Here is a 22706-nt window from a genome sequence, read left to right on the forward strand (position 1 = left end):
TGCTGTAGACCTGTTTTGGCGATAGGTGAATTGCAGTGGGTCGAGATTGTCTGATAGGCTGGAGTTGATGCATGCCATAACCAACCTCTCAAAGCACTTCATGATTGTGGTTGTCAGAGCCACTGAGGCATGTTACCTTGCTTTTCTTTGGTACCGGGATGATAGTGGTCTTCTTAAGACAGGTGGGAACCTGAGATTGAAGCAGGGAGAGGTTAAATATGTCTACAAATACTCCCGCCAGCTGACCAGCACAAGATCTGAGCACTTGGCCAGGGGTGCTATCTGGGCCAGATGCTTTCTGGGCCAGATGTTCTCCTCGGGTTCACTCTCTAGAAAACTGATCTTACGTCCTCGACGGTGACCATGGCTTCAGTTGCATTGGAAGCTGTCAGGGTGGGTGGTGACAATCCACTCCCCTTCTGTTCAGAACTTGCATAGAATGCCTTAAGCTCATCAGGAAGGGATGCGCTGTTGTTAACTATGCAGCCCAGCTTCGTTTTGTAACCCATTATAGCATGTAAGCCCTGCCATAACTGATGGCTGGTCTGGGACTCTGTTTTGAGTCGGTATTGTCTCTTGACATCCCTGATAGCTTTCTGGAGGTCATATCTCGATTTCTTGTACCAGTCAGGATCACCAGATTTGTGTGCAGCAGTCCTCGACTTCAGTAGGGAGTGAATCTCCTGGTTCATCCGTGGTTTCCAGTTTGGGAACACCCGTATTGTCTTCTTTGGTACACAGTCCTCAACACACTTGCTGATCGGTAGTATAGCGGTCAGCGTAACGCCTTACAGCACCAGCGACCCACGTTCAAATCCGGTCACTGTCTGTAAGGAGTTTGTACATTCTCTCCGCGTCGGCGTGGGTTTCCTCCGGGTGCTCTGGTTTCCTCCCACATTCCAAAGACATACAGGTTAGGAAGCTGTGGGCATGCTACGTTGGCGCTGGAAGCGTGGTGACATTTGCAGGCTGCCCCCAGAACACTCTACACAAAAAGATGTTTTTCACTGTGTGTTTCGATGTACATGCGACTAATAATGAAATCTTTAAAATCTTAAAGTCTCTCATGGTGGTGACATAATCCATGGTGAACATGGTCATCGGAATGGAATCTGAAGAAATCTCTGAACAACAGCAGAATTACCCCTTCATGTTTGAATTGCCTTTTTATAGACTCGTAGAGCGGGACAGAAACATGCCCTACATCCCACTGAATCAGCACTGACTATATCAAGTTCTTGAAGTAAAAGTTAATATTCCAGCAGGCTTTCAAAATTTAGAAAAAAGTGTTTTGACTACTTCTAACCTAACTGTATCATTTGTAGTCACAGGTAGAACTGCTTGTTGTCTGCCAGTGCTGTTTCAGACCATCGATAAAGCTGGTGTGCAGCTGTAGAGTTGAACCTGTCTGAGCTCAAAAATGTCAGGGTAGCCGGAGAGTCAACACCAACCATCAGCCTTTTTAATGGTGCAGTGACTCTTGCTCAGTGTTTGAAATCGTCAGACTGGTTCATTCCCTTCAGTTGTTTGGGTCTGACATGAGATGTGAGGTCACTTGGACAAAAGCAGGACTTCATTTGATTTGACATATTCAGTGCTTTACCCTTACAATATTATCTATCTCTTTGAATCGGACATCAGTTAGAGTTATAGAGCACGGAAACAGGCCCTTCAGCCCAGCTGGTCCATGCCACCCAAGATTCCCATCCAAGCTAGTCCCATTTGCTCCCGTTTGGCCCGTGTCCCTCTAAGCCTTTCCTATCCATGGACCTGTCCAAGTGTATTTTAAGTGTTGTTAATGTACCTGCCTCAACAACTTCCTCTGTCAGCTCATTCCATATATGGACCACACTCTGGGTGAAAAGTTACCCCTCAAATTCCTATTAAATCTCTCCCCTCTCACCATAAACCTATGTCCTCTAGTTCTTGATTCCCTAACCATGGAAAAAAGACTGTGCATCCACCCAGTCTATGCTCCTCATGATCTTGTACATCTCTATAAGGTCACCCCTCATTCTCCTACATGCCAATAAGTAAAGACCTAGCCTGCTCAACCTCTCCATAACTCTGTCCCTCAAGTCCCAGCAACATTCTCGTAAATCTCTTCTGCACTCTTTCCAGTTTAGCGGCATCTTTAGCAGGGTGACCAAAACTGAACACAATATCCCAAATGCAGCCTCACCAACATCTTGTATAACTGCAACATAAGATCCCGACTTCTATATTCAGTGTTCTGACTGATGAAGGCCAGCAAGCCAAAAGCCTTCTTCACCACCCTGTCTACCTGTGATGCCATTTTTAGGGAACCATGTACTTGTACTCCTAGATCCCTCCGTTCTACAACATTCCCCAGGGTCCTGCCGTTCATTGTGAAAGTCCTACCCTCATTTGTCTTCCCAAAATGCAACTCCTTGCACTTACCTGAATTAAACTCCATATGCCATTCCTTGGCCCACTGACCCCTCTATTCAAGATCCTTCTCTGAATCCTGATAACCATCTTCATCAACCATGACACCTATTTTCGTATCGTCTAAAATAGAAACCTGTTTGTTTCCCACTGTGGTTAGCTGCTATTTGATTGCCTGTTTTTGTTTTTAGCTGATCATATTAGTACTTGATTGGTTTCAATGTCCTTTGATTTGAAAGATAGTGATAGTATGAGAAGTAAGCTTTGTAATCTGCTGAGGGGAATTACTTCCAGTAATTGCTAATGTTCTAGCCTTATAACTTTGGCTATTTATCTTATTCTCCCACGAACTAAAATGTTTTCCCATTTCAGTTAATCCAGGCTCCTTCCACCACGCCTTTGGGTCTAATCATGTTGAAGACTACCTCGGAGGAGTTGGCGTGCCCACGGGAGGACCTCAGTGTGGCACGGAAGGAGGAGCTCCGGAAACTGCTGCTGGATCAGGTGCCAACAGTACTGGGTCTTCTCACAGGTCAGTGTAAGAGCGGAGGTCATAGAGCAATGTTAGGTAAACCTCGGCAGATTCTTTTAACTGGCTGCAAGGTAAATAATGAGAACAGCACTATAGTTTGAACCGTAGGGAACGATAATATTTTAATCTCACAAGCTGCTAGAACATGGGCTGAATCACTATACAGTTATCGGGATGGTGATTATTGACCATTTGAAAGAAAACCGGGTTAAATGTTTTATGTTTTAATAAGTAAATGTAGTAAATATGAGGGAAGAGCAATAAAATGGGATTTGTGTCTATTCCTCCAGTTGAAAAGCCAGCACTGGTACAGGAATAATGGGCAAGTTCTCCATAGAGGCAGTGTTTGATAAGTGAGGGGGGGGTGGGAGGAATCATCTGTCTGGCTGAGCTACATCGGACACAGACTCGTGCCTTTTTATGAGAAAGTGAAGCAATGATTCAAGTCTATGGCCAAAATGCTGGGCAGTTGGATTAGCATTGGATGTTCTATCAAAGAGTTAGAACAGATTGTAGGCCAAGTGATGTTTAGTCATGTTATTCTCTATGCTTTTGTGGAACCAGAGGAGGTACTCCGGAGATCAAGGTTGTGGACCTAATTGGTCTGGGATCATTAAATAGCCTTATCAGTGTAAACCACTGCATTTTGCAATGAAGCTGGCTCTTTTCATTTACTGAAGTAATCAGTGTTAGCAGGCCATTAAACTGGGCAGGGCATTATAATCATTTTGGAGACACAGAAAAATCCATTGGATTTCAGAGCATTTTTGTTTTGACTTCCCTTTCCCTGACGTTTATAGGACGTTAAACTAGGGCTACATCAACTTGTTCAGTCAGAAATGGAGGGCCTAGAGGTCCTGATATCTGTGTCAGCGTTCCTCTCTGCCAACACTACAGAATGATCACTGTTCATTCGCCTCAAAAGTGTTTGTCATATTTTCTTATGACTATATTGATCATGAAATGTTTGAGGGAGTCCAAAAGATATCACGGGTATTATAAATGTGATTTCCCTGTGCATGTAGTTGCATCAAATGTATAAAACGTAGGATTTGTAACTCTCAAATTTCAAACCTTGCAAATTTTTATTGGTGCTTTTGGGGGGATGAGGGGGGTAGAACCTATCTGGCAGTCACCTGTGTACCAAGTGTTCCACTTTACCCCATGTAATAGAATAATTGATCTCAACCAAAAAACTTGCTGGTATTTTATCCCATTGTGCTTTCTGGGATCCCTTGCATAAAATGGTTACCATTTTCTACAAAGTGAATGAGACTGCACTTCATCACGTTAAATGTTGTGGGAGATGTGATGGTGTTCCATAATGTGCAAGTCTCTAAGCAAGTCAGTGAGTTGGTGGGTTATAACAGAAGCAACTTAAATTTCTCTTCACTTCCACCCCAACATCAGTTGATATAGCTATGTTGTGGAGATCTTAGAGACTGCACTGAATGACTAGTAAATAGAGGGACAAGCTAGATTTTCAGTAAACTAGCAAGAAGTATTTAAAAACAGATAACAAGCTGTTGCAATAAAAGAGGGAAAGAAAGTAGACATCATTCCCTTGGAAGATGATACTGGGAGTTAATGGTTAGTCAGGAAATGGCAGAGGTTTTGAGTGAGTATTCAGATTTCTTTATTAGTCACATGTACGTCGAAACACACAGTAAAATGTATCTTTACGTAGAGTGTTCTGGGGGCAGCCCGCAAGTGCCGCCACGCTTCCAGTGCCAACATAGCATGCCCACAACTTCCTAACCTGTACGTCTTTTGGAATGTGGGAGGAAACCGGAGCACCTGGAGGAAACCCACACAGACACGGGGAGAACGTACAAGCTCCTTACAGACAGTGGCGGGAATCGAACCCGGGTCACTGGCTCTGTAATAGCGTTACGCTAACTGCTACACTACTGTGCCTGGAGTAATGATGGGCATTTGAAAAAGAATAAGTTACAAATATACAGGAAAGTAAGGAAGGGGAATGGGGCTGTTGGGATGGACCAAATGGCCTTCTGTGTAATGAATATCTTGCCGTAGTCATACAGCACAGAAGTAGGCCCTTTGGCCCATCATATTAATGCCAGCCATCAGTTACCCATCTGCATTGGCCCTGAACTCTCACTATTTGGCAAAATAATAGGACTAAAGGCTATGACCACTGGACCTGACGATCTGCATCACAAGATCTTAAAAGAAGTGGCTGCAGGAATACTGCGTGACTTTTCAGGTGAAAAGTCTGGTTCAATCAGGTGTGCAGAAGGACATGACAGGAGCAGCACAAGACACACCTAATAACAAGGTGCCAAAGTGGCGAAGTTGCAACAGATGGAGCAAGTGATCTGGACCAATAGATCAGGCTCAGCAGGCCTGCTACATCTGGTAGACTATTAAATGGTTAACGGGAGGAGAAGACCAAGCACATCTCTGTCTTTAATGATGGCAGGTCCTGGTATGTGAGTGCCAAAGTATCTGCAGTCATCTTCCCCCAGAGTGCTAAGTGGATGGTCCTTTCCAGTTTCCTCCAGAGATCCCATCATCAAAGAAGTCTGCCTTCATCCAGTTTGTTTCACTTCATGTGGTACCAAGCAATGGCTGGGAGCCCTGGATACAGCAAAGGCTATGGGATCAGACAATATCCCAGCTGCAGTACCACAGACCTGAAATAGCAACATCTCTACGACCAGTACCGTCACAACACGGGCATGTATAATGTGGCAAATTGCTCAGATTTGTCTTTCCCACAAAAATAATATAACAACATAACAAATAGGAGCAGGAGCAGGTCATTTGGCACCGTGAGTCTGTTTGACCATTGAACCTGGCTGACTTTCTATCTGTGTCATTTTCCCCCATAGCTCTTGATTCCCTTAATAATCAGAAATCTATCAACTACTGATTTGAGTTAACTCAGTAACTGAACTATCGCCTCAAAGACAGTTAGCAATAAATGCTGGCCCTAGCAGAAGTGTTCAGGTCCTGAAAAATGAAGAAGGAAGAGTGAAACAGTTTCCCTTGATAGACTGGTCGAGGGCAAGGGGATGTAGAATGATGGTGATTAGCAAAAGAAACAAGGTGACCTGAGAGAGACTTTGTTTTGCCCACCAAGTAGGTAGGGTCTGGGGTAGTAGAGTAGGGAGCTTCAATGTAGTATTCAAAGGGAAGTGGATGAACATCTGAGAGGAAGATATTTGCATGGTTAGGGGAAGAGGGCAGAGGATTGCTCTCGCACTGAACTAGTACAGGCTGGATGGTTGCATATACCATAACTTCTGTAATTGGAGTTTGTACATTCTCCTCATGTCTGCGTGGGTTTCCTCCGGGTGCTCCGGTTTCCTCCCACATTCCAAAGGCGTACAGGTTAGGAAGTTGTGGGCATGCTATGTTGGCACCGGAAACGTGGCAACACTTGTGAGCTGCCCCCAGAACACTCACTCTAAGCAAAAAGATGCATTTAACTGTGTGTTTCGATGTACATGTGACTAATAAATCATCGTCATCATCTATTCTTGCATAGAAGGCAGTTCAGAGAAGGTTCACAAGGTTGCCGAACGATGAAAGGTTGAGAGATTGAATCTAGAATATGTTTTCAGAGGCAGGGGTCTGCGCTAAGGTAGAACAATTTCTTCTTAGGTTCAGAATCTTTGGCTACCCCCAGAACTGTTGAGGATGATTAAGCACATTCAAAGTGGCGATAGATAGAATTGTGGACTATAGGTCAATCCTAGGTTGTGCAAAGAAGTTCAGTGATGAAGCAGGCTTGAGGAGCTCCCGCTAATCTTTCTTATATTTTTAAATGTTGTGGTTGGCCAGACAGTGATTTACAAGGTCTTTTAAAAATATTGTAGAAATATGAAACACCACTACCCCAGTGAGGCCATGGATACTGGGAGAATTGATATTTTCAGTCCTAACATTAATAAATTTTCATTAGCTCAGGGTACCCAAGGATTTGAAATAAAGTAGGTAAGAGTACCTAATGAGGAAGAGCAGCTGAAGAACTTATGACTTAATAGTAACTCTGCTGATATACAGTGAGGACCCCTTACTGTTGGGAACCAGTACTAACAATCTGCTGATAAAGTAATCTTCATCTGCTCCACCTTGTTCTGCTGCTGAAACGCTCATCCTGGTCTCTGTTATCTTTGTACTAGAATATTCCAACACACTTCAGACCAGAATCTCACCTGCTCTACATAAACTTGTGCTCCTCCAAAACTTCTGCTCATCTCAGTCACTCATCACCCCATGCTTGCTGACCTACACTCAGTACGCACCCTACAAATTCGCACCCTTGTTTTCGAGTCTCCCTGTTGCTTTGCCATGATGTTTGTAACCTTCTCTGTCGTTTCCAAGATTTCTGCACTTCTCCTTTCTGGGTTCTTGGGTACTCTGGTTTCCTTCTGTCTTGAACTGTCTGTGCCCCACTCTACAATTACCACCTTAAACTTCAGTACTGAATCAATAGAACTCTGTTCACATGCACAACATTTAACTTTTACTATGCTGAATTAGTAGTAACTGAACATCAATACAGAGTGATTAATGTTTACCCTGTTACACAAGCTATGTCTTTGTATGGTTGGAGAATTTAAAAGGGTCATTATATAGTGTAGGGTCTTACAGGAAGTAGTTTCAAAGATAGTGGATGTATTGGTTGTTATCTACTAAAATTTTCAAGATTCTGGACAGGTCCCAGAGGATCGAAATACTGCAAATCTAATTCCATTATTCAAGAAAGCAGAGAGGTGGAGAACAGGGAACTATAGGCTAGTTAGCTTAACATGACATTGGGCACATGTTGGAATCTGTTATTAAGGAGCTGATAGCAGGACATGGAAATCATAAGACAATCAAGCAGAGCCAGCATGATTTGATGAGGGGAAAATTGTGTTCAACAAATTTGCTGAGCTCTTTGAGGATATAACATCGTTTTGCTTCATGACTATTTTGTTACGTACCAGCAACAATAGAAACACAATGAGCCATGTTTAAATGTTAGAATCTATTTATTAATAACTACTTGTAATAATAAGAGAAATGAAAACATTAGATATCAGACATTGATCAAAATAACTCGAAGTGTGTGTGTGGCAAGTTCCCAAACCCCAAGTCTAAGAACAGTTCTCAAAGTTCAGTTCAGCAAGTCATGAAGCAAAACGATAGCAGAGGCTCTTGAAAACCGCATTAGAATGTAGAGAGAAGGCATTTACGAATTCCACAAGTTCCACAATACAGCACCTCAATCGCTGAAGAACTCTGTTGCTTTTAGTCAGAGATATCTGCCACTTCGAGGGCACTTGATATGTGGCCGCCCACAGATATACCTGATTCCTGGTACAAGTTAACGACAAAGTGGACTCCACAGATTGCTCCACGAATCCATACATGGATTTGTAAAGTGAAGGTCGCAACGATTGTGCTTCACTTGTAGATACAGAGACTGGCAGTCAGTGCTACCAACTTCTCTCTCCCTCCCTCTCCCTCTCCCTCTCCCCCTCTCCCTCTCTGCAGTTGCCAGCATGTCAGTGAATCCCCCTTCAGACTTGTACATCATTCCAGTTATAGACGTTTATTCACTCCCACTCGTAGCAGTCACATAAAGCCCCACACACTACCGCACTACAAAGGGACACTCACCAAAGAGCAACCTGGCTCATAACAGATTGTAACAGGATGTGGATTTACTAGGCAAGGAAACGACATGCAATTTAACTTGGACTAATGCAAAGTGATACATTTTGGGAGGTTAAACCAGGGCAAGTCATACACAGTGAATGGCAGGGCCCTGGGGACTGTGTTGAACAGAGAGACCTAGAGGTACACAGGTAGATGAGGTGGTGAAGAAAAGGTATGACATGACATGCTTGCTTTCATCGGCTAAGGCATTGAGTACAAGAGGTGGCATGTCCTGTTCCAGTGGTACAAAGCATTGGTTAGGCTGCACAGGGAAGGTGTGATTAAGCTAGAGAGGGGGCAGAAAAGATTCACAAAGGTATTGCCTGGATTGGAGGGCTGGAGTTATCAGAAGAGATTGGATAGGTTGGGTCTGTTTACCTTGGACCAATATAATGAGAGGCATAGATCAAGTGGCTAGTAAGAGGGCATAGATTTAAAATGAGAGGGGGGAGGTTTGAAGGGGATCTGAGAGGTAAACTGTTCACACACACAGTAGTTGGTACCTGGAACGAGCTGCCAGAGAAGGTGGAAGAGGCAGGAACAGTAACAACATTTAAGAGGCATCTGAGCAGGTCTTTGAATGAGCAGGGCACAGAGGGAGATGGGATTAGTATAGTTAGCCACAATGGTTGACATCGATACAGTGGGCTAAATAGCCTGTTACGACATTGTACAACTCTGACCCTGTACTCTAAATCACCCCTTTCCAAATTACTTATTTTGGTCTTGTAAATGTAAACGAGGTTTTCTTTCAGTTCAGTATATGGTAAAGAGGTCACTTGTGTGGTTTTCCTCCCAAGTTCTATAAACTTCCTATTTTGTAACATTCTACTGAGTGTTTTGAAATTGAACAGATCTTTATGGGAGCTATTGCCAGAATGTAGATGTGGTGAATGATTCCTAGTTGGAGCTGCTGCAGCTACTTGGACGTGTGCATTTATACTGATCCATTTAGCAGCCAGTAGTTATTCAGTTCAACAAGGATGTGCACAATGTGAAACATACTTGTAAACAGTAATAGGGAACTGTGTTAGTGAGCCTTTTGTGCAACACTAAATCGGCATTCATCACAAGACTCGGTAAAATATAACGGATTTGATTACTGTTTTGTAGTGCTTTTCTGCTAATTGTTTCTAGTACAGGCCATCCCTGGGTTACGAACGCCCAAATTACAGAAACCCCTACATACGAACGAGTTCCCATAATATTATTAAACTCAGAAGTCTGACATACATGCATATTTTTGTTCCTACGAAAGGCAGAACTGGTTTCATTTCTCTCTGCACTTTTAGTAATTGTTCTTCCTTATCAGTCTTGTGTTTATGATGCCGTTCATTATAATATTTGGAGGGATGGTTACCATATCGAGTGTTTTTTGTTGTGTGTGTATTTTCCGACTTATGGACAAAATCGACTTAAGGGCGTCTGTAAAAATGGAACCCATTCGTTACCCGGGCATGTCCTGTAAATGATAAGAATTGTGCAAGTGGGGCTGCAACTCTGAAGTGTTGAATAATGTAATTTGCATTGCGCTTTGAGGACGGTACCTGTCAGTGAATTTTGCTGTTGGCCAGCTGTCCTTAAGTAACTGTCTCCGCTATTTGAGCCATAGAAACTGAATGTGTAAATCTGCCACGCAACCTGAGTTACAGAACTGGGCCAGCTTTTTATAGGGAAGGTAAATAACCTAAACTAAGGACTGGCGTGTTGGTATTAAGGGCACTGTTACTATTGAAGTTAAGTTCTTCACCAGGGAACTTGTGAGAGAAAGCACTGCATCCCTCTGGTTAGCGCTAATTTGGAGGATGAACAGGCAAATTAGAAGTCCACACTATGATTGTTGCTCATCTTGTTACTGTTCTAAGTTTCTACCATCTGTAGATCATCACCTGTAACTCAGGGTTAAGTTAATTTTGTGGCGCTAGTTAATGTTCATGAGTAAACTCTACACACAAGGGTTAGAATTTCTCAATTATGTTTTTCTTTTCAGGTATTTTAGAGACCATTTGGGATAAAAACAGTGTTACGGCTGCAACTCCACCTCCCTCCCCAACTTCAGGAAATAGTGGTAGGTTTTGCTCTTGGTTGTAATGTTTGTCACTTGGATATGACCAGTCAGTCTGAACAATGGAAGGTAATTCCCATTAAGTAAGCCCATTTTACCGCAAAAGATTTGTTCTGAAGTTGTTGGGATGTTGTTTCTGAGGAATGAGCATATCAATGTAAGATACTTATTCTCAAATAATTAGGTATATAGCAGGCAGATGGAGAGTAAAACTCTGCACTGTAGGAAGTTCGGGGGAAACTTGAAACTGCATTGTCATAGTAATTGTGTTTTGCGCAAACTCATTGTCTTTAAGAAACCGGAGTCTTGTAATGAATGGACCTGTACGATCGGTATGCAAGACAAGTTTTTCACTGTACCTCGGTACAAGTGACAATAATGAACCAATACCAATACCTTTTCTCCCTTATTGGAGTGTAACTGGGATTTAAAACAAGACTGGAGTTTTAATGAAAAGTAAAAAAACTGCAGGTTCTTGAAATATGAAATGTAAACAGAAAATGCTGGAAATATTCAGCAGGTTGAGCAGAATCTGTGGAGAGAGAAATGGTTCATGTTTCAGGTTGGCAACCTTTCATCAGAAGCGGTAAAGATGAATAAACAAGTGTTTTAAGTTGCAGAGAAACTAGAGATGTCAAAGACCATTTGTGATTGGGTGAAGGAGGTGTAAATAGAGGGAGATTAAAGAGAACAGTGTAGAGAATGAAGCAAGTCACTGCTGGATCTGAGAGAGAGAACTCAGTAATTGCTGGAAATCTGAAATGAGAAAAGGATGCTGGAAATAGTTAGCAGGGAAGCAGCATCAGTGAAGAGATGAAAGTTGAGGTAACGGGTAATGATCTTGCATCAGAACTGGTTTGCTCTGACACACAGACTGGTTATCTGAAATGTTTGAAATCAGTATTGAATCTGGAGGTGTGTACTATGCTCAGAAAGATGAGGTACTGTTTTTCAAACTTGCACTATCATCTGGTGGAACTCAGTCAGAGACCAAAGACGGGTCAGAGTGAGACTGGGATGGAGAATTGATGACAGATAGTAGGAAGCCCAGAGCCGTACGTGTGGACTGCACAAAAGAGTTCTGGAAATAGTCACCCAGTTTACAACTTGTTTCTTTAGTGAAGAGAAGGTAGCGGAGTGAACACTGAATGCAGTTGGAAGAAGTGTGGATGAATCATTACTTCATCTGAAGGAATGTTTGGCTCACTAGATTGAAGGGCAGCTATTGCATCTCCTGCAGGTGTGTGGGAAGGTACCATGAGAAGGGAAGTGGTGGTTGGTGGAGATGAAAGAATGAACCTGGTTTTCGGCATTCAAAAGGGCCATTCTCTTCGTGACTCCGTGGTTCACTCTCTCATCCCCGTTAGCAATCACTCCTTTTCACAGCACTGTAACATTACAGTTCTATCCCTTCCCACCAACCGAGCACCCAGACAATCTTTCAGGTGAAGCAGTGATTTACTTGTACTTATTTCAGTTTAGTGTAATGTATTTAGTGCTCTGCACTGGAGAAACCAGATGCAGATTGGGTGACTGCATTGTGGAGCACCTGCATTGAATCCATAAGGATAACCCTGAGCTTCCAGCTGCCTGTCACTAATTCTCCACCTCACTCTCTTTGGTCTCTTGCATGGTTAAGAAGGAACATGAGAAGCAGGAACAGGCCATTCAGCCACTTGACTCTGCTCCATCATTCAGTAAGATCATTGTTGATCTTGCCCTCAGCACCACTTTCTTGCCCTTTCCCCGTACTTTGTAGTTTAAGTGTCTGTCAATTTCCACTTTGAATATGTTTCATGGCTGCCTCCACAACTCTTGGAGATAGGGAATTACAGAAAACCATGACCCTTTGAGAGAAGAAAAGACCCCCTTATTTTGAAGTGTGTGACACCTAATTCTGAAATTATGTCCCCTAATTATAGATATCCCCAGGAGAGAACACATCCTCTCAGCGTTCACCCTGTCGATTTCCACCCCCCCCACCCCGCTCAGAATCCTGTGCACTGCTACCTGGATCAGCACTGCCCTGCAGAGTGCTGATTCATTATGGTGCTCTGGGCCCTGTAGTTCAAACATACATGGTCAGCAGTTACTGTTGAGCTTGTTACAATGTCCGGCTCAGGAGAGCTATGCAGCTAAACAAAGGGAATGAGGAGACAGCGGCTTCCAACACATCCAATGGGAGGTGATGAGAAAGACCACAGGATCTGGGCAGTCTGTCAACACATGGAGCTGTCATTGCATAAACCCAGCAATAACTTACACTAGACTCGACCTGCTCAGCCTTTCTTCATGCTGTCTAAGAAGCAGAGCCATGCCTGGATCTCGATGCTGAGTGGCCACATCACTTACCCCAGCTCTTGCAGGCAGCCACAGCACATTGCCTCAGTGGTTCACTCCATACCGAGCCACATGACAATGAGATCACTTGAACTGTTTCATAGCTGCAGGAGTGCCAACAGGGCTGAGCCCCCAACCAAGTTCCCAACACAACAAGGGCATGTGTTGATGCAGCTTCCCAGCAGAGCAGCATTGTCAGTAACACTCCTCTTATTTTATAATGCTGTAATGACTCCTCTTAGCACGTTTTTTCCTAAGAGGGCATTCTGAACTCTTATGTTTCAGTTAGATCATCTCTCATTCAAAGTCCAATAAGTATTGACCCAACCTGCTCCATCTTTCTTCAAGTGTCATTCACTTTATCCTGGGAATCTATGGGTGATCCTCTCTGCACTGCCTCTGATACAAGCACATCCTTCCTTAAATATGAAGACTAAAACTCAGTGTACCCCAGTTACGATCTTGCCAGTGCCCCATAAAGTTGTATGAAGATTTCACTTTTGTTTGATACTCAACACTCCTTGAAGTAAGGGCCACCATTCCATTAGCCTCCGAAATAACTTGCTGTACCTCCATGCTAATTTCTTGTGTTCCATGCACTAGTGTCCCCAGATCCCTTTGTGTCAGACTGTCTTGCATTTTCACTCAGTTTAGATCATTTTTTTTTAACTCTTGTTCCAACAAAGCCTAGTATAAACTCAAGGAAAAACGCCTCATCTTCCATCTAGGCACACTGTAGTACTCGATTCAGTACAAGCAACCCGGCCACTGCATTACGGAGTGGGGGTTGTGTTCCTAGAAAACTGTCTGTATCACAATTTTCTGTAATGCAAAACCATGTCATCTGTGCGTACATCAAAAAATAAATTTTTCTTTACTTAAATTTTGTGAGAGCGAATTTTTATTCCGTATCTCAGATTTTTTTGGTGATAATATGAGAATTCCATAAGGACAAATTTCTGTTACCTGAATATTTGTTACACGGGGGTCATCTGTACTGATTTCAAAATTTTCAGATAACCAGCCTTTCCAGTTTGTCAGTTCTGATGAAAGGTCATTAACCTGTAACTCAATTAGTAACTCAATTTTGCTGTCTCCACAGATGCTGTCAGACATACAGTTTATTCTCTTTTCTTTCAGATTTTGGCACCTGCTGTGTTCTCCATGTCATGGTTCCAGCCTTGCTTTTGTTTTGTTCTCCTTTACCTCCATCTGCCTTGACCACCTTCAGACAGATCAGCTGTGATTAATGAGCCTATATCACCCTCCTTCAGAAGATACCAACACCATCTGTTATCTGGATTCTCTGGGCGCCGCCCTATCACAGACACTTGCTTTGTTCTGTCCACCATTTGTTTTTCTCTGCAATTTAAAACATACTTGTTTCCTCATTTTTCCCAATTCTGATACAAGGCCATTGTTCTCAAAAAATAATTTTGTTTATCCCTTCACAGATGCAGCTTGATCTGTTGAATATTTCCAGCATTCTGTTTATATTTTGGGAGTTTTAACTAAATAACTTTGAGTGTTTACCATCTACCGATACTATCAGTACTGCTTCCACAGTACAAATTACTTAAACCACTTCCAAATCATGAACAACTGTCAACTTACAGTTCCTCAACTCAGCTGATGCTTGCAGTGTATCATGGTTCCTCAGACATTCAGGGGCAGACTGACCAGACCTCAACTCCTCCAACTGCAGTTCACCTGCCTCTATTTGTAGTTCTGACTGCCTCTGAACACAGCAGCAATGGATCATTCTTCCTGCTATTTATTCTTGTCTGCTGCTGCAGATGTGTCATCAATCAGCTGGCCAACTCCTGATTGGCCATCTCGGCCCCTCTCACATTTTTGATTACAAGATGTACCATCCGTATCCTGTGTCTTTGTCTCACCAACTAGGCCTGGGTTATTAATTCCAGTCAGCAATATTGTTGTTAATAATTCCATGAGACTCCACTCTCGGTCTATATTGTCATTCAGGTTGCAAGCAGCTTGCTGTAAAATAGCCTCCCACAGTTCAAGGTTCTGTTCGTTAAAGTTCCATAACCGTTCTTTATTGTGCTTTTGTAATATAAATGGATAAAAGCTAATTCTACAGTTCCTTCCGGAATATTTGTTCAGTTATTCGTGCTACTGGACCTCAAATTGAATGGCCCTTTAACCGGTCAATATCTAATTAAATGAGAGTGGGATTTGGCTTGTGAGAACATCCCCGCTGCTTCTGCTCACCACTATTGCTTGGGCCCTCTGTGTATTCAGAAGGTTGATGAAAAGTGCTTATCAAAGCAGCATAGTTTCAGAACCAAAACAGCTTTATGTTGCATTAGAATGTTTAAGTGCATAGTTTTCAGTGGACTTTGTGGAAAGAGGTACCATCTTTGTCTCACTAAGCTATTTAAATGTCATCTGATTGAGACATTTAAACACATATGAGAAATACAAGCCAAAGTTGGCCCCGTGCTTCCTCCACATTTAATGAGATCATTGTTGATTTTTCTTTCCCTCAGCGCCCCTTTCCTGCACTGACCCATTTCCCTCGATTCCCTTAATATCCAAAAACTTATTGGTCTTGGTCATGAATGTACACAGCCCTCGTGGGTCAGGAATTCCACAGCTTCTCATCCATCTTGAATGGTTGAGTCCTTAATTTGAGACTATGACTTCTGATTTTAGATGCATCATCCCTGCATTTAACCTGCCAAGACCTGCAAGATGTTTGTAGGTTTCAAAGGCATTGCCCTCATTCTTCTAAGCTCAGAGTGTCGGCCTAGACTTCTTACTCTGTCCTGTAAGACAACCTCCACCATCCTGAGAATCGATCTGGACTTAGTCCAGTGACAGTAACATAGAGTAAAACTCTAATAATCCATTATCTGAATATCTGCAAATCCTAATGGTTTGGCATCTGGTTCACCAGGTAATGTTCTCCATGCTCTCCTGGGATTTGCGCTTGCCCTGGTCTCGCCGAGTTCCATGGAGAATTTATTATAATACTCTGTGACATTATAAAAACCTAACTAAGTGTGTTGGGGAGTTAATATTTGAATAATATCCAATAGTCTGTATAAATCTGCCGGTCCACCACCTCCAAAGTCCTGACCATACCAGGTTATTTGAAGTTTTACTGTAGTCAGTTAGCTGCTAAAGAATCTATTAGATGTCCATTGCTTTTCCAATAGTTTGAGTAACAGGGGATGTCACTGGTACAATTTTTAGCATAAATAAATGTGTTGCTCCTTGCAATAAGTCACAAATGTAATCAACAAATAAATAGCACTATACTCAGAACTGCCTAGGATTTAATTCACAAAGGTTATTCTGTCATTTCAGAATTTTAGTTCCAGCAGTTTTCACCTTCAGATGAATCAAATAAACCATTTGTTCTTTGGGAAAGCTGGAAGTGTATCATCTGTAGTGTTAATGTTTACTTGGTCGTCTCCAGTCTGAGTATCCAAAGTCCAAATACATCCAAAATCAGAATACTTTCAGGATTCTCACAAAATTGAATTGTGGATCTCGGACCAATCATTTCCATTTGCTGCCATTTTGAATTTGAAGCATTTGTGCTCGAGTCCATCTGCAACTTGAGGGAATTTTGGTGCTGGTCACAACTGTAAGACTTGACAAAGATCAGTGGCTGTATTGCTCAGTTCTAAGGACTTTGGACTGGACGTTTTCTGTTGTAGTAAGAAGAACTACATGGGCGTTCTTGCTAAATCTATAAACCAGTTGCGAGAACAGGAATGCTTATTGAGTTCTTATCAAGACATTGTGTAAAGTCATATAAAGTCTTCATGACTCGTATTAATGCCTAGCAGCACTTGTATCTGCTTTTGTGCATTTCACTGCAACTATCATTAACCTCAAGCTGTGCAAGACTAATGGTTTTCTTTTCTGTTAGGTGATTTGCTTAGCAGCCTACTGCAAGCTCCCCTAGCTGCCAAATTATTAAACCAGCCAATTCCAATTTTGGATCCAGAGAGTGAGCACGTTTGTTCTCTGGCTTTGGACTGTCTGACTCATCTCTTCAGCTGGATCCCACTCTCCACCAGTATCACCCCGACTCTCCTGACAACCATCTTCCATTTTGCTCGTTTTGGCTGTGACACCCGTGCCAAGAAATTAGTTGCTGTGAATGGAAATGGCCACAACAACAATATGATGCCAGAACGAGGCAAACTGGGTGTGTTGGCTATGTCTTGTATTAATGAACTCATGTCGAAGAACTGTGTTCCCGTGGAGTTTGAGGAATATCTGCTACGCATGTTCCAGCAGACATTCTACTTGCTGCAGAAAATCACCAAAGAGAACAACGCACACTCCATAAAGAGTCGTCTAGAAGAGCTGGAAGAAAGGTAAGCCATGTAGTGATGGAAGTCTGAAGTAAACAGAAAATGTTGTAAATACTCAATATGTTAGGCACCATCTATGAAGCGAGAAACAGTCAAAGTTTCAGGTCAATGGCCTTGAGTCATTCATCAGTTCTGATGAAAGATCAGAAATTTTGTCTCTGTTTCTCTTTTCCCAGATGCTGCCTGACCTAGGTACTTTGAGCATATTCTGTTTTTATATCAGCCGTGTAGTTGTTCTGGCACATAGAATGGTGAGGCCTTCCCTGGGCTAACTCAGGCTCGTGCAAGATCCAGTTTATCAAGTCAGTCATTTGCCTGGTAGTGTGTTTGAACCTTAAGTGCTATTTAGGGTCATGGTTACCTTGCAGTTCATTTTTTCTACATCCTCACACTTCTGTGGGTGATGGATTGAAGTGAAATAGCCGTACTTAATTGCAAACATTTCACACCTTGTTCTTTTGCTGCTATTCAGTTTGAAGGATCACTCGTTGAACAGCTTGGTGGGTGTGGCATCCTCCCTTGTTGCTCCCTCCTCCCTTGTTGCTCCCTCCTCCCTTGTTGCTCCCTCCTCCCTTGTTGCTCCCTCCTTTAATAGCTTGTCCTGTTATTGGTGTCTGCTGCTCTCCTCCCTGTTGAAGTGCATTCTGCAAAAGCACCGTGCTTGTGTCAAGGCTGATCAAACCAGATTCAACAGTGATGCGTGCTGACGTGGTTATTTAGCCCTGAACTTCATGATCAAAAGTTACTGATCAGAGTGCTTGGTGCAGACTGCATTGTGAATTGTTCCTCGTGTCACAGTGCAAGAGAGAAGTCTTGAGCCAAAGAAAGGAAATTGAACAAAGTCCAAGTCTGATGTAGATGTTTCTGTAAATATCTCGAGAATTAAAAAGAGATTGAGGAAAGACTGGTATCAAATGTAAAAGGCAATCCAAAAAAATTCTAGAGGCATATGAACAGGAAAAGGATTATAATAGGAGAGGTGGGACCAATCTAAAACACAAAAAGAAATCTATTCGTGGAGGTTGACATCTGCATTTGAGATGCCAAGTGCATCTTTATCAGGGAAGATGATGTTGCTGGAATCTCAGCAAAAGGAAGTATAATTCAAGTTCTTGGTGGGCTAAGAATTGATGAAAGGGTAGAACTAGAAAGGCTAGTTGTACTTAATGGCTAAATCCCCTGGTCCAGATGGGATGCATTCTAGGTTGCATTCCTAGGTAAGAAAGGAAGACTGAGGCCCTGGCCATAACCTTGCAAACACCTACAGATCCAGGTGATGCACGAGGGCTGGAAAATTGCTATTGTTACACCCTTATTCATAAAAGGGTGCAGTGATAAACCTAGTGTCTACCGGCCAGCCAGTTTAGCTGCAGTCATGGGGAAGGTTCTAGAAACAGTCAGTTGGATAGGTGTGGATTGATTAGAGCAAGATTGTGTTAAAGGCGAATTGTGAGTAATCAACAATAGTTTCTTAATGAAGTAACAAGTGACTTGATGAGAGAATTGCAGTTGATGCAGTATGTGTTAACATTTAATAAAGTAACACATAATAGGCTCTTCATCAAGATCAAAAGCCATGGAAAAAAGGCACAGAAAGAAAATAGGCCCAGTAATGAGAAAACAGACTGGAAAAACTTCAGGTGAAAGATCATCGACTTGAAACATTAACTTAGGTTTTCTCTTTACAGATACTGCTTTGACCTGCTGAATATTTCCAGCATTCTGTTTTTAATTATAGTTGTGAAAGGTTGCTTTAAGACTGGAGGAAAGTGTACAGTGGAATTCCCCAGTGGTCAGCACAAGGACCATTGCTTTTCATTGCTTGAGTATATGACACAAAACTTGGTAGTGCAGTAATGAGCCTCAAGGTGATAATGGCAGGCTGGTGAAATGAATGGTAGATATGGTTTAATTCTGAGAGGTGTGAAGTCTTATAGTTTGGTAGGAAGAGTGAGGAAAAAGCAATATTAACTAGAGGGAGCAATTCTAAAAAGGATACAAGGGCACAAAATCTGGGGATATTTGTGCATTGCTCATTGAAAGTGGTAGGACAGGGTTGACTAACAGTGAGTGGTTAGGGTCTAGAGTGTACTGCTGTGGTAGTGGTGGAAGCAAATTCAGTTGTAAGGTTCAAAGTGGAGCTGGATAAGTATCTGAAAGGAAGGAGTTACATGACTGAGGGAATGCAACTAGATACAATTGCTTTGCTATGAAGTTAGTATGGACTTAAAAGCCCAAATGACCACCTTCCATGCAGTAATCATTCTGTGATTCAGTTTTGGCAGTTGAAATGAATAGTTATCCTTCCCAAGGTTATAGTTGCAGGACTTCATTTATTGGTAAGTTACCACATTATTGGTAGTGATAACCTTTGTAACTCCCTCCAATGCATGTACTGGAATATTTAAGAATTTGACTTCTGGTCTTTGTTTACCGCCTTGTTGAATATCTCTAATCATCTTCCTATGCAGCTATGTGGAAAAGTTCACCGACTTCCTGCGCCTGTTTGTTAGTGTCCACCTGCGCAGGATCGAGTCCAACTCACAGTTTCCAGTGGTGGAGTTTCTAGGCCTTCTCTTCAAATACACTTTTCATCAGGTGAGACTGGTCTCAATTTCCAATCTTGGTCTACAGCCTCTTGAGCCTTCTGTAATGGAGTGCTTGTTCTGAATATGTGGTACCTGTTTTATGGTCTTCTATTTGTTATGTAACTAGTTTGTAGAGGCAACAAACACGTTTTTTGTTGTTTTGTTTTTACAGCCCAGTCACGAGGGTTATTTCTCTTGCCTTGATATCTGGACAATATTCTTGGACTACCTAACCAGTAAAATCAAGAGTCGGCTTGCTGATCGGGATGAGGTGCTGAACAGGTCAGTTGCTGCTTTCTAGTACTTGTGCTGCTTCTGCCCTCTCCTGAGGCCTTTGTGTTAGACAAGATGTCATTTCTATAAGATTGTCCTGCAGTTTAGCAAGCTGTGGCTGTGCCTTGTGTTTAAGTCCTCCCTTCCCCATTGGGCAGCTTTCTGAATTTTTTTACTGCAGGAATGCTCAAAGGTACCTTGAATTGCACTCTTTGAATAATTAAAAAAAAAACTCAGTGGCAGTTTCTGTGTGACAGTTGCAGGATGACATTCGATTCTGCCCCTCGTGTGATTAGAATAGGAGATAAGCATTTAGAAATTGTGTGGAGTGCTGGAGGCCAGGGCTGTTGAGTGATTCTTTTAATTGTTCAAGAGCAGAATATTGCAATTTTTATCACTATTAAATTGATAGAATACCAATATATTTGAATGGTCCAATGAAAAGAGCTTTGTATTTGTACTATGATGTAGCCTCTTTTCTTTAATTTCTACAGCCTTCAGGTCATAGAGCAATACAGCACGGATACAGGCCCTTCGGCCCAACCAGTCGACCACGGTGCCCACCCAGCTCGTCCCAATTTCCTGCATTTGGCCCATATCCCTCCAAGCCCCGCCCCTTCCATGTACCTATCCAAGTGCTTCTTAAATGATCCTGTGTACCTGCCTCACCCACTTCCTCTGGCAGCTCGTTCCATATACTCACCACCCCTAAACCTACGCCCCCTAGTTTTGGGCTCCCCTACCCTGGGGAAAAGACTGTTACCATCCACCTTATCTATGCCTCTCAAAATTTTAAACACTTCTACAAGGTCGCCCTTCATTCTTCAACATTCCAAGTAATAAAGACCTAGCCTGGCCAACCTCTCCCTATAACTCGGGCAACATCCTCGTAAATCTTTTCTGCAATTAAGTCTGTGTTCTTCTAATTCTGGCTTCTTGTGCATTCACAATTTCCTTTGCCCTACCATTGGTGAGCACGCGATCTGTTGTAAAATCACTTGATTGAGCTCACTGTTAACCCTGAACGCTAAGTTTTTTCTATTGGCTAAAACAAAAGGAGAGAGAAGCACAGGTTCAGTCCAGGTTTCACTGCCTTGTTCTCCACCAGCTGTATGTGTTGGTGAGTGACCTGGACTGAGATGGTATGTTGGCCTTTATTATGAGAGAATTTATGTACAGGAGCGAGAATGTTTTATTGCAATTGCACAGGCCTCGGTGAGACTGCATCTGGAGCAGTCTGGGACAGTGGATTGGCTTTCCGAGGAGAGATTGAGTAGACTAGGCCTGTATTTCCTTGAATTTAGAAGAATGAGAGGTATCTAATTGAAAGGAGATTACTGGGCCGGACAGGCTGGATGTAGGGAGGACGTTTCCCCTGGCTATGGTATCTAAGATCAGGGGTCACAGTCACAGAATGAAGTGTCAGGCATTTATGATGTGAAAATAAATTTCTTCATACAGAGGGTGGTTGCTCTTTAAAATTTAGCGGGCAGCAGAGGTTCAGTCGAGTATATTTAAGAATCTCGGATATTGAGGAATTGATGGATGTTGGGTGAGTGTTGGAAAATGGCACTGAGGTTAAAAAAAAAGCAATGATTTTATTGAATGACAGAGGCAGCAAATAGCCTACTCCTATTATACTTTCTCCACAGATGCTGCCTGACCTGAATAGTCACAGCACTTTGATTTCAAATTTCTGAGATTTATGGTAATTTTTACTAGCAGTTCAGAAATAATTAATTTGGATATAAAGCACCTCTTAAGAATGTAGAAGGGGACTGTTTAAATGCAACTTCCAGTTAGATTGTGTGGCAGATTATGAAATGGCAGTTTCTAAAAACAAATACCATTGGAAGGGAGAGATGGGTGTTCTATACTTGATTATTGATGTTGAAGAGGAGACCTGGGAATGGGTATAGAGTCATACAGCACGGAAACAGGCCCTTCTGCCCGACTTGTCCATGCTGACCAAGATGTTTATCTGTGCTAATATCATATTCCTGCATTTGGCCCATATCTCTCTGTTCCTTTCCTCTCCATGTACCTGTTGATGTAGAGCCCATCTATATAGCAACAAACGAGGAAACGTACTAAGTGTAATGATACTGCTAAATTAGTAGATCAGAGGTTGCATCTTGTCAACCAGAAGCTCTGCTCGGGTCAGACCACATGTTGTGTTCTGCTTACTGGATGTCAGGCTTGGGAGACACAGCAGCCTTATGAGTCTTTGCTGCACTCTGTCTTCAGAAGCTGAGCCAGGCGATTTCTAGGAAAAAGCAACCAAGTGGGGTTGGAGGGTTATTGGTGGGCAGTGGTAGAGCTAGAAGTGAAACGCAAGGTAATAAGTGGTATAAAAATGGTGAATTTGCAAAGGTATCCAAGTTAATCAAGGGTGGGCGCCCATTCAGACCTGGTGTCAAAAAATTCCCAGCTCTGTTAGAAGGTGCATTTTCAGATGAACGTCA

At 42.5% G+C, this 22706-nt stretch overlaps 1 protein-coding gene across 4 annotated transcripts in view; it reads left to right on the top strand.

Moving 5' to 3' along the window:
- The window catches only part of xpo6 (exportin 6), a 129235-nt gene that overhangs the window by 56778 nt on the left and 49751 nt on the right, over positions 1–22706 (top strand). For 3 of the 4 annotated variants that reach the window (XM_052020742.1, XM_052020746.1, XM_052020743.1), the window contains exons 5-9: positions 2782–2941; positions 10608–10685; positions 16930–17383; positions 19852–19978; positions 20141–20250. In XM_052020742.1, coding sequence (XP_051876702.1) covers positions 2782–2941; positions 10608–10685; positions 16930–17383; positions 19852–19978; positions 20141–20250 — 929 coding nt within the window. The remainder of the gene's footprint in view (positions 1–2781; positions 2942–10607; positions 10686–16929; positions 17384–19851; positions 19979–20140; positions 20251–22706) is intronic. The other variant, XM_052020745.1, reaches the window with a different exon arrangement.

This window comes from Pristis pectinata, chromosome 8 (assembly GCF_009764475.1).
Source record: "Pristis pectinata isolate sPriPec2 chromosome 8, sPriPec2.1.pri, whole genome shotgun sequence".
NCBI lineage: Eukaryota > Metazoa > Chordata > Chondrichthyes > Rhinopristiformes > Pristidae > Pristis > Pristis pectinata.